At 40.5% G+C, this 13,289-nt stretch overlaps 1 protein-coding gene across 1 annotated transcript in view; it reads right to left on the bottom strand.

Moving 5' to 3' along the window:
* The window catches only part of c8h15orf39 (chromosome 8 C15orf39 homolog), a 46,332-nt gene that overhangs the window by 7,403 nt on the left and 25,640 nt on the right, over nucleotides 1-13,289 (bottom strand). Inside the window, exon 3 of the mRNA XM_034176431.1 lies at nucleotides 1,830-1,864. Within this exon, the coding sequence (XP_034032322.1) occupies nucleotides 1,830-1,864 (35 nt within the window). The remainder of the gene's footprint in view (nucleotides 1-1,829; nucleotides 1,865-13,289) is intronic.

The raw sequence follows: 13,289 nt of genomic DNA, 5'->3' as shown, positions 1-13,289 counted from the left end.
ACACGGAGGTGTTTTTTTTTGTTGCGCGCAATGAGCGGCTCCGTGCCGATGCGCGAATTCCTCCGCACGTCTTTCATTACAAAATCTCCTGTAACAGTGGAATGTGCCACAAAAGTGCTATGTCCAGCTCTCTTGCCATTTCTGTGGTAGTCACACGATGTCCCGGATCAACACAGCGTTCAGTTTAGAAGTGATCTGGTCGTTCCAGCCTGTCGATGGCCGCACGGTGCGCCGCGCGCCCTCCGCCGCTGTGGGCCGTCTTTAAAAAGGTTTTAACACTCCTTAATCCATGTGACGCCGACAGAATCTTTACCGAAATCCATCTGAATCTTTCGAATGGTTTCCAACTGGCTGTCTCTAACAGTTACTGAAAAAAATTTCATGGAGCAAAGTGGCAGCCTCTCAGCCATTTCCCTGACAGTAAAAATCCGACGAGGGGGGTGGACCAGTGCTCACTCAAAGCCTGCCCACAGGCGAATGACGCAACCGACAGGCGTGAAAAAACTCATGCATGCGCACGAAGGTTCAAGCTTGTCTGATGCAAGCGCACATGATTCAAATCCATATATTTTTTGAAAAAATTAAAAGGTCCGATAGTTTTCTCACAGACCTCATATATATATATATATATATATATATATATATATATATATATATATATATATATATATATATATATATATATATATATATATATATATATATATATATATTCCAAGCCTCTACAACGATTATTTTCACTGGATTGGGTTAGAATTTGTACATAACAGTTTAAAAAAAAAAAAAAAACGCACACAAACAAACCTGATAGATAACTTACAACATGTATTTACTCAAGCAGATGTCAGGTTTGCTTCTGACTCGGTCTTTCCTGTGTGACATTTATATGTTCTCTCTGTGTTTGAGCAGTTGTGCAGGTTAGGTGAATTGCCAACTTTTTAATTGTCCAGGTCTCCCTTGTAAAAGAATTCTCGATCTCAATGGGAATAGCCTGGTTAAATAAAGGTTCAATTGTGTGGGATCCTTCCCACTTCCAAAGACATACAGGTTAGGTGAATTGCCAAATCTAAATTTACCGTAGGACCCAGAAAAATGCCCATTAATGTGCAATGATTGAGGTGTTACATTGACTGTTTTAAGCCCGTGTTTATTTACAGCAAGTGCAATTTTTGTTAACAGTGCCCATTTTATTTGGGATATTGTAATTTTTTTCCACATTCCAATTGGCAGAATTTTCCCTTGAAATTGAAAGTTCACTACTGTTAGAAAGTGTGCAAGTGTTATCATTTGCATAAAACTGTTAACAAAAAAAAACTATGTTTATTCCAATTATTTGTGGCACAAAAACACTTATTGTGACAGGCTTAGAATAGAGCTTTAGGATTTTGTAAGTCCCCATGAATTCAACTGTACTTTTTACATGTCCCAAAAAATAAAATAAAATAAATCCATGACATGAGATGTTCTAAATTCTGGGTGAGGTGGCATGGAAAGACCCACATTACAATTTCTGAATTGTTGTTCAGTTCGAGATGACATCACCATCATCTGCAAACAGACTGCTGTCCAAACCACAGCACTCAAACTGTGGCTTCTTGGGCTCCATGTGCATTTCCTTCTTCTGGTTATGTGATCAAAATCCTGACAGACATCCTGTAGATTTCAAACTCCTATCTAGCAAAGCCAGACACCCAAAATCCGCATCATGTCATCATGCAAATAAGAGGGATTAGTTCATTGAAAAGTTAGCTGAAATGTTTTGTGATTACTGGTTACAGAAAGGTGAAAACTGGTGAGATTGAGGGACAACATAAAAGACAAAAATATACCTGGATTCTCTTTTGGACATCAGGTGAGGTTGATTCTGTAAAAAAATAAACGGATTTATAATGAAATATATATATTTTTTTTATTTACTTAATCTTGACTAGATCTTAAAGGGGCCACTAAAACAGAAGACTTACAAGAAGTTCTACTAAATTAATTAGGGGATATAGTTGTCAAAATACTTCGTAATAAATCTAGAAGAATCACTAAGTTACTGTACGCTAAAATGTAGCATAAAATTTAAATAAAATGTTTGGACCAAAGAAATATGTTCTCATATTTAGCCAAATGAGGACATGCAGCACTGCGATTTGTTTCTGTATTAAAACAGTGGAGACTGTCTAGTATGTTTGCATAGGTCCCCAATAGAGCGTTTTCACTGACGTAAGCATTATGCACGTGACCCAGACATTTGGCTACCTATGAGGGATTGGCAAATAAACAAGAGATCGCGGAAATGCACATTCTTCTCTCTCAGATGGCAAAAGTTTGCAGAAGTGTTGCAAAACCTTGTGAGACCAGTGTGATATAGAGCTGGACTAAGCAGTGAAGCATGGTTGCAATATGAGATGAAGATGAAATTAATCCTCTTCAGCCCTGGCAAAATTTTATTTATACTTATACACACACACACATATACATACACACACACACACATACACATATATATATACATACACACACACACACGAGGTCTGTTAGAAAAGTATCCAACCTTTTTATTTTTTTCAAAAACCATATGGATTTGAATCACGTGTGATTGCATCAGCCAAGCTTGAACCTTCGTGCGCATGCTTGAGTTTTTTCACGCCTGTCGGTTGCGTCATTCGCCTGTGAGCAGGCTTTGAGTGAGGAGTGGTCCACCCCTCTCGTCTTTTTTTTTTCCATTGTTTAGGAATGGCTCAGAGACTGCCGCTTTGCTTGATCAAAATTTTTTCAGAAACTGTGAGGCACATCCAAGTGGACACCATTCGAGAAATTCAGATTGTTTTCGGTGAAAATTTTAATGGGCTTCAGAGAGATTAAGGAGTGTTACTATCGCTTTAAGGACGGCCCACAGCGGTTGATGGTGCGCCGCGCTCCGAGCAGCGATCGACAGGCTGAACGACCATTACATTTCTAAACAGATGGCTGTATGGATCCGTGACCATTGTGTGCAATTTCTCTGGTTATCACAAGAGCTGGACATCAACCATTTTCCGGCAGATTTCACTTTTAACAAGAGATTTTGTCATGGAAAGCCGCTCGGAGGCTTCGCGCGTCATGACAGATTCGCTGATGGACAAAACCACCTCCGTTTTGGTCTCACAGGATGGCTTTGAGATGGTGTTCAGACAGCTGTCAGTGGTTTTTCAGTTGTGTGATTATCCGAGAAATTGTGGATGAGCCTGGACATGCCAGAACATGTCCTGTGAGGCTTCATCACGGCGTTGCTTTGCGGCATGCGGCACCGCCGCAACGCGCGAAGCCTCTGCTCCTCTTTCCATGACAAACACTCCTGTAACAGTGGAATGTGCCGTTCATTTCCAAACTGGACGCTGTGTTTTATCCGGGATGTCGTCTGACTAGCACAGGAGTTGTGAAAAGACGTGGGCATCAGCACTTTTTCGGCACATTGAGACAGACGTGCAGAGGAATTCCGCGCGTTGCGGCGGTGCCACATGGCGCAAAGCAACGCCATGATGAAGCCTCACAGGACATGTTCTGGCATGTCCAGGCTCATCCACAATTTCTCGGATAATCACACGAGTGAAAAACCACCGACAGCTGTCTGAACGCCATCTCAAAGCCGTCTTGTGAGACCAAAGCGGAGGTGGTTTTGTCTCGCTCCATCAGTGAATCCGTCGTGACGCGCGAAGCCTCCGCGCAGCTTTCCATGACAAAATCTCTTGTTAGAAGTGAAATCTGCCAGAAAATGTTGTTGTCCAGCTCTTGTGATAACCAGAGAAATTGCACACGATGGTCACGGATCCATACAGCCATCCGTTTAGAAATGAAATGGTCGTTCAGCCTGTCGATAGCGGCTTGGAGCGCGGCGCACCATCAGCCACTGTGGGCTGTCCTTAAAGTGATAGTAACACTCAATCTCTCTGAAGCCCATAAAATTTTCACCGAAAACCATCTGAATTTCTCGAATGGTGTCCACTTGGATGTGCCTTACAGTTTCTGAAAAAATTTTGATCAAGCAACGCGGCAGTCTGAGCCATTCCTAAACAATGAAAAAAAAGACGAGAGGGGTGGACCACTCCTCACTCAAAGCCTGCTCACAGGAGAATGCCGCAACCGACAGGCGTGAAAAAACTCACATGCGCACGAAGGTTCAAGCTTGGCTGACGCAATCACACGTGATTCAAATCCATATGGTTTTTGAAAAAAATAAAAAGGTCGGATACTTTTCTAACAGACCTCGTATACACACACACACACACACATATATATACATACACACTTTTTTTTTTTTTTTTAAACACATTTTACAAACTTCATGTCTCAACAGTAGCAAGGCTCCCATTTTGACTTAAATGGGAACTGGTCGGTAATTCATGCAGATACAGTTTGTCCACAGTAAATTCTGTGATGAATGATATGTGCACAACTTAATTATCGGTCTTATAAATATAAAAAATAAATATTTCTGCTTAAATCCAAGTAGTTTCTCTCTCTCTCTCTCTCTCTCTCTCTCTCTCTCTCTCTATATATATATATATATTTTTTTTTTTTTAATCAGGGTACCCACAATTCTATTTTACACTCACGAATGCATTTTGAGCCGTTTCCCATTTTTAAAGGCATTATCCCAGCTAAAATTGCAGATATAAAGGTCAAATTTGGAATACACCCTATTTTGGCACCCCAGATACAGTAAGTTTCACAAATGGGATACAGAGCTAATTTTTCATTCTGCAGCATCACAAAAATGGCAGTCTGTCCATTCTCGCAAAAAAAAAAAAAAAATTTCAGAGAGCTGTACTAAAGAAGGGATTCAATGGATAATCTTCATGTTGTAGAATACACATATCTGGGGTACTAGTTATATGTGTGTAAAACATTGTGGTTATAACTTGAGGGGTTTTTGAATCACTGACTCTTGAAAATCATACATGATCGTAGAATGTCAAAAATAGGCCTCCAGTCTCTTTATGATTTGACCATGTGGGCAAGTGCTCAGCCACTTCATAATTTTTTTGTGGAGAGCATATTGATATGCCAACTTTATGTCAAATTTTTTTAATCTAGCTCAAATGCCTTCACAGTGAAAAAAAGTGCAATGTGTAAGAACCACGTACTACTTATACAAAGTTTATTAAAGATTGACAAAGATGGATCAAGAACTTACTATGATGCTTCAAAACCAAGGATTTGAATCAGTTTGTGGAATGAAAACAACAAACTTGTTCTTTTACAGTTATTAATATCATTCTTGAAAAGCCAGGTGAGGACGTCAGACTCCATTAATGCTCCACACCCAAAGAGTTGGTGGCGGTAATGCACAAGAGTAGGTTTGCAAACAGGAAATAAACTTGACAGAAGAAGATGATGACGACGACGCAGTGAGGTTCACTTTCGCTTGTCGTTTATTTTGGATGTTGGTGGTGGGGGAAGTGCTGCTGTCCCGTGTTTCATGCTGAGAAAAGCACCCAGAGCAGACAAACATTGATGAATGTCTTTAAAAACACTGCATTTATTTGGGTCATGATTGTGCTTCTTTTTAAAAAAAGCAATTTTGTCTTTGTGAATCAAATGAGATTTATTTTTGTCACAAGCAGAATGCTGAAGATACGTCAGATGACTGAACGCTGGCTGGAATATATTTCTACTTTTAAAATAACATTTTTCTTGTTGTTGATGCAACAAAGTGCTAGAGTTCTCTAGTTCAGGCTGAGAAACACAGCCGGAGCAGAAAAACATCGAGGGACTGCTTTAAAACACTTCTTCAGTAACTTCCATGATAAGGAAGTAAAGTATTTCCCAGATGTCATATTCCAAAACAACATCTCTTCAGGTTGTCATCAGGCCCAATTAGACTTAACTGTTTGGAACATTTAAATGGTGCCACGGCAAGAATCACGGCATATTCCTGTCAGGATCCCTCATACAGGTACAGAATAGACTTGCACAGGTGGAATAATATAATATCACTTGACATGTTTAACAATTGGGCAATGCTACAGTAGCTGAATTACACCACCACAATTTGGCCATATTTTAAGTTTGCCTACTTAAGCCTGGTTCACATGGCAAGATAATTAGGCCGATATTGGACCCGATCTTTCCCTTCTGACAATCTTAAGGACGCCCCGGCAATCGTGATGACACTAAAGATAATCTTATCAGATATTCCTGCCATGTGTGGTGTGTTAAGAGCATTCTGATCTGCTCAAAAGGACGTCAGGGACACTGATTGCAAATCGGGGATATCCAACATGTTTGATCGTCTTGGCCCAATATCGCAGTGTGTGTGTGTGTGTGTGTGTTGTGTCCTCCGACCACAAAGCCTGCTGAATGTGACATGTAGCCAAACAGAAAGCGAGGTGACGGATGCACGGAGCGGAAAATATAATCATAACAGCTGTTCTGACTTACCAGAGAGACTGGTGGTCGTGCTGTCTCCACTCCTTTAAAGAACACCTTTTCTTTTTGTATAGTTTTTTTTCCCTCTGTGTTAAGTAGTCCACAAACAATCGCTGTTTACTCTGAAGTCACGTTTAATCTCGAGAGATTGAGATTTCCTGTCTGACCTGGGAATGTTCGTGTGTGAAATCTGTTCATGTGTGTTGACTTCACTGTGTGGCTGAACACCACACACTGTACGACAAAACCTGTTAGAGCTATGATTTTTTATTTCCACGTGTGTGGTCTCTCAGGTTTTGGAAACCTACAGATAATTTTAAAATCCTGCCATGTGAACCAGGCATTAGCTTGAGGATCTACAGCTTCCACATCCTGAAGGTTCTGTTTTCACATTGCATTTTGCATGAAACATCTGAACGTGTTGATATAATGTATAGTCAACTGCAGGACCTTACAGCACATACAAGCCGTGTGCAGTAAAAAAAAAAAAAAAAAAAAAACACAACAACAATAATAATGATACATAGCCCAAGGTTTGGCACACATGAATATAGTATTTGTTTGTTTCCTTCCACAATGTGATCTGTCTGTGTAAAAAGGTTGAGTTAAAAAGGGCATTGTTGGCTCAGATGTAAAAACAGTGCCAGAGCTGCAAAAATTTGGTTCTTTAGCCTTTGATCTTGCCAAAAGACAAATGAAAATAAACATCTTTTCTCTTAGAAGAGAAAAATTTGTAAAATCCAAAAAAAAAAAATACACTTGCAAGGAATAAATAAGTCTTACTCAGTTATTTATAACATACCCCAGGTTTTCATATTTTTCCATTTCAGATACAGTTTTACCAGCTTTCTCAGTTCCAGTTTTATTCCCTGTCCTCAAACTTCTGCTAGGCCTTGAAATACCAGTTTGGTCATGTGACATGTAGACCATGGTGTCTAAGCAGTAATATTTTCTGCAGTCTCAAAGATTTCTGGAATCCCCATTTTGGCTGACAGTGAACGTACAATGTTGTAGCAAAAGTATGGAAATGCAAATATTTCTCCATACGCCAATTTCCTTTTTCCATACTTATTCAGAATTGGAAATGATTAAAACCAAATTCCATACTGCACAGGAACCCTCGCAGTAGTTACTAGAGCTGGGTAACGATTCAAATTTCAAGAATTGACTCGATTCTGATTCTTAGGATGCAGAATCGATTATTTTGATTCGATCCGATATTGATTTGGGTTAGTGATATTACAACCTCTGGCAAAAATTATGGAATCACCGGCCTCGGAGGATGTTCATTCAGTTGTTTAATTTTGTAGAAAAAAAGCAGATCACAGACATGACACAAAACTAAAGTCATTTCAAATGGCAACTTTCTGGCTTTAACACTATAAGAAATCAGGAAAAAAATTGTGGCAGTCAGTAACTGTTACTTTTTTAGACCAAGCAGAGGGAAAAAAAAAATATGGAATCACTCAATTCTGAGGAAAAAATTATGGAATCATGAAAAACAAAAGAACGCTCCAACACATCACTAGTATTCTGTTGCACCACCTCTGGCTTTTGTAACAGCTTGCAGTCTCTGAGGCATGGACTTAATGAGTGACAAACAGTGCTCTTCATCAATCTGGCTCCAACTTTCTCTGATTGCTGTTGCCAGATCAGCTTTGCAGGTTGGAGCCTTGTCATGGACCATTTTCTTCAACTTCCACCAAAGATTTTCAATTGGATTAAGATCCGGACTATTTGCAGGCCATGACATTGACCCTATGTGTCTTTTTGCAAGGAATGTTTTCACAGTTTTTGCTCTATGGCAAGATGCATTATCATCTTGAAAAATGATTTCATCATCCCCAGACATCCTTTCAATTGATGGGATAAGAAAAGTGTCCAAAATATCAACGTAAACTTGTGCATTTATTGATGCTGTAATGACAGCCATCTCCCCAGTGCCTTTACCTGACATGCAGCCCCATATCATCAATGACTGTGGAAATTTACATGTTCTCTTCAGGCAGTCATCTTTATAAATCTCATTGGAACGGCACCAAACAAAAGTTCCAGCATCATCACCTTGCCCAATGCAGATTCGAGATTCATCACTGAATATGACTTTCATCCAGTCATCCACAGTCCACGATTGCTTTTCCTTAGCCCATTGTAACCTTGTTGTTTTCTGTTTAGGTGTTAATGATGGCTTTCGTTTAGCTTTTCTGTATGTAAATCCCATTTCCTTTAGGCGGTTTCTTACAGTTCGGTCACATACGTTGACTTCAGTTTCCTCCCATTCGTTCATTTGTTTTGTTGTGCAGTTTCGATTTTTGAGACATATTGCTTTAAGTTTTCTGTCTTGATGCTTTGATGTCTTCCTTGGTCTACCAGTATGTTTGCCTTTAACAACCTTCCCATGTTTGTATTTGGTCCAGAGTTTAGACACAGCTGACTGCGAAAACCAACATCTTTTGCAACATTGCGTAATGATTTACCCTCTTAAGAGTTTGATAATCCTCTCCTTTGTTTCAATTGACATCTCTCGTGTTGAAGCCATGATTCATGTCAGTCCACTTGGTGCAACAGCTCTCCAAGGTGTGATCACTCCTTTTTAGATGCAGACTAACGAGCAGATCTGATTTGATGCAGGTGTTAGTTTTGGGGATGAAAATTTACAGGGTGATTCCATAATTTTTTCCTCAGAACTGAGTGAGTCCATATTTTTTTCCCCTCTGCTTGGTCTAAAAAAGTAACCGTTACTGACTGCCACAATTTTTTTTCACCGTTTCTTAAAGCCAGAAAGTTGCCATTTGAAATGACTTTAGTTTTGTGTCATGTCTGTGATCTGCTTTTTTTCTACAAAGTTAAACAACTGAATGAACATCCTCCGAGGCCGGTGATTCCATAATTATTGCCAGGGGTTGTAAAACCATTTTTGAGCTGTTACCTAATTGTCTAGTTATGCAAATTAATGAAGCATTGGCAGATAATAATGATGGCTATAAGACTAATGGCACTGACTAATCCCCCTCCCAGAATGATAGAGTAGTATTTTTATTTTACAAACATACAGAATTACTGAACAGATCCAGGTCAGCCCAAAGAGGGCACCAGATACCTGGTTCATTGGCCCTGACACAGGTACATTTCTACACCCTTCCATGTAAAGCTGTAACAAAGATAACTAAAAAAAACAAAAAAAACAACTATGGCTTTACTTCATCAAATTTGACCCTCAAAATGCAGGTAATAGTGTTTCAGAGAGTTATAAGTTTAAAATTTTCCATGGGCGGGCAAACGGTTCCAGTCTCCCCTACAAACACTCGCATCTGCAGTGCTCGCTGTACGGCACACTGCAGGAGAACTTTTACCAGAGCCGCACAGACTGACTTTTCAGTCAGTCTCTTTTCCCACAGCCACGCAGCAAGTAGTGACGGAAAAAAGCTTGACTGAAACGTCAGTCCACACCAGAGAACCTTCATGCGAGGACCGAAAGAAAGAAAACAAACAAAAATAAATACGACTGTGTGAATTAAACGGTGGACTTTTCTCTTTTCTTGTCCACAACAGACAAGAGTCCCGGTCATCATGATTGACATCTTTAAACAGCTTTGACAGAGGTTGATGAATAAATTGTGGACCTGTTTCTAACCAGTGAATCCACAATCACTGTAGAGAAAGGATCATTTTCACGCCCTCAGATCAATCCAGCACGAGTCGTTACAGCCATTATCGGCACCAGTTTTGAAACTGGGGTGAAATTTTCAAGCTGATCAAAAGTTTAATTCTGATTTGCCAAATCGTCGCTAGTAAGTGGTAACTTCCAGGTGTTTGTTGTCTTAAACACCCAGAATAAAATGCTGCTGCTCTTCTTTTAATGAACACATTACACCTGCACACAGGAGTGAGTCAACTCCTCCCCAAGTTGACTCACTCCACTGGCTTCCAGTTCGTTTTAGAATTGATTTTAAATTTTTAATGTTTGCTTTTAAAGCTATCAATGGCCTTGCACCATCCTATTTGTCATTATGGTTGATTGGTCAGCTTTACTTAGATGTTACGATGTCAAAATATAAACTTTGGGGTGATCATGTTTTTGCGATAGCTAGCCCCAGACTGTGGAACAAATTACCCCCTGATTTACACACTATTTCTGATCTAGCACTTTTTTTTTTTTAATGAAAAGCTCAAGACCTACTTATTTAAACTGGCTTTTAATACCTAGGGTGCTGTGACATGTTTCGTTTTTTTGAGCCTCTTTAAATCTTATTGTATTTCTGCTTTTATCTTTGTGAATTCTTGTTCCTTGATTTTAAAGTAAAGCACTTTGAACACCATCTGGCTGCTGTAAAAGGCTAAAAAAAATGAATGATTGATTAGTAGCTTCAATCATGTTCAAATGTCTAAACAGGGTATTCCTAGTAAGTGCAGCATGAAACTGGTTGGATTGTGCTCTTTCAAGGTAAATACTGGAAGCAGCGTTTGATGTGGTTCTAGCCAAGGGCGCGGCTCCTTACATTCATTTTTGGGAGGGTTGCCAGGTCTACACTTTGTAAGCCAGCCAGTTGCCAGATCTACACTTTATAAGTCAGCTTGTAGGAAGCAAGCCAGAGTAAGCTGTTTCATCCTATTTTTGCATTTATTTTATCATGGGCGGTCGTAACAAAATGGCACCCTGTGGAATAGGAGTGTAATGCCGCGTTCACACAGGGCACAATGCGAGCGACAGGTTGCCATGCAATCCTTATGGAACGACGCATTTTGGCACCAAGTCACGCAGCGCGATGGTCGTGAATGAAGTGACGAGAGTGAAGCGATTTTGAGCGATTGGCGCATTTGTGGCGCGATATTGCGTCGCGTCACGTCACTCTCCTCCCCAAGTTGAAAAATCGGAACTTTTTCGTCTTGTCGCGCCGCAATGACCAATCAGGGACTGAATATGTAGTGACGTGGAGATGTCTGGAGTTTGACTGAAGATGTGAACATGTCCTGTCTCTGGTAGCCAGCCTGTGAGCAGGACTTATGTCTCTTTTGTCCTTTATTTCACAATTATGACAGTTTTTGGAGCGAGCAGCAGACCCGCAGCAGCGGGAGCGGAGTTTCTTTCTCTTTTTGTTTTACTTGCGCGCGAGCGAATCGTCCGTGGAGATTATTTTACTTATTAACTACACAGATGTATAATAAAACAAATAGTGACTGGTTTCTAAACACAATTATGACAGAGTTTTTTGGGGAAGAGCGAGCTGCAGCCCCACAGCAAGTAGCGGAGTTTTTTTTTTTTTTTTTTTACATGTGCGCGTGTGAACGAGACAGGAGGTCCTCAAACTGGGTCCTGCAGAGGCGGAAGGACCACTGAAAGCGGCCGTCATCCAGATGCAGCTCCTGCAGCAAATAATGATACTCGCCGAATTGGGAATGTCTCATGACGTTTGTCAGCTTTCCACAACAACTCGCTCCGTGTGATCAAGGTCCGTCAGCTTTCCACAACAACTCGCTCCGTGTGATCAAGGTCCGTCATGTTAACTTGACTGACAACCGGAGCCGGCAAACGGGATGGAAGCTCCTCCTATTTGATGACGCACCGGGGCAAATTTTCGCAGCGAAAGCAGAGTGACACACCGGACGATGGTGGCGTGTCCGTCGCCACACGACCCCCGCGAATTTGTGGCAGTGATCGCGCCCGGTGTGAACGCGGTATTAGTCACACTGTGACGGCTTAAGGAAATGTATGAGTAAAAGGATATGAAATTTAGATATCCATTCATGTCGGGTTTTGCCCTGTACAAATTCTTCTATTTGTTAAATGCATTCCTTGTTAGCTGATGTCTGGTGAGTCCGTCAGAAAGTTTGGTGCATGCTCAAAACTTTGAGCGGACATCAGATGGAAAACTTCCACACTGGTTGCATGTTTGTTTACTGTTTTGTCCCGTATGTCTTTGTGTGCTTGCCAGTAGACATTAGTTCTATCCGTGCATTATCAGTTTGTCTCCTGTTCACATCCAGAAGCACTGCGCAACCATATACATTGGTTGTCCACTTACTGCATCAGAGACCCAAATTTTTTCCACCGGACAAATTATTTCAATCAGTTACTAATCACTTTACTCAATTGGTCACAATGCACCTACACCTTTCATTCTGTAGAACCTGATATGCATTACACAATGTTAAACGTTTCATGTCAAAAAACACAAGCCTTTATAAACTGTAACATGCCCAGAATTATCCATAGCATGGCCCAAGCAGAGGGTCACCCCTTTGAGTCTGGTTTGCTTGAGGTTTCTTCCTCAGATCATCAGAGGGAATTTTTTCCTTACCACTGTCGTCTGTGTGCTTGCTCTTGGATGGTAAGGTTAGACCTTACTTGTGTGAAGTGCCTAGAGGCAACTTTGTTGTGATGTGGTGCTATTTAAATGAATAAATTAAATTAAATTCACTGACACGTCAGGAAGATATAGCCATGTCCTCATAACAGGACGCTACTAAAAGTCAGTACAAGATGATTCAGTTACTGCCTAGCCCCATGTAGCAATAACTGGAAAATCGCTTGTACGAGTATCCGACTGGCTCAAAACCTTTTGATATCCCCTCATTTTAAAGCTGAAAAGCAGCAGTTTATATTGTCATTATTTTTTCTAAACTCTTGCATATGGCTTAAATTGATGAAGGTTTGTTTTCCATTAATTTCCTTATTTCGTCTCACGAACTGTTCACATTATGAAAGTAAGGAGCTGTTCAGCAGTAACCCACAAGTGTGTTTAGCACTACTGTTTCCTACTGCAACACCTGTAATCAGTTCAAACTGGTTTGATAATGCCAAAAGACACAAAAATTCCATTATGCCATCCCAGCACACTATCCAGGGAAGGGAGGGACATGGCGATTGCAATCAAACACTTTCTTTACAG

Source organism: Thalassophryne amazonica, chromosome 8, assembly GCF_902500255.1.
Source record: "Thalassophryne amazonica chromosome 8, fThaAma1.1, whole genome shotgun sequence".
In the NCBI taxonomy this organism is placed as follows: domain Eukaryota; kingdom Metazoa; phylum Chordata; class Actinopteri; order Batrachoidiformes; family Batrachoididae; genus Thalassophryne; species Thalassophryne amazonica.
The sequence above is the reverse complement of the archived record's forward strand: the minus strand, read 5'-3'. Positions and strand labels throughout refer to the sequence as shown.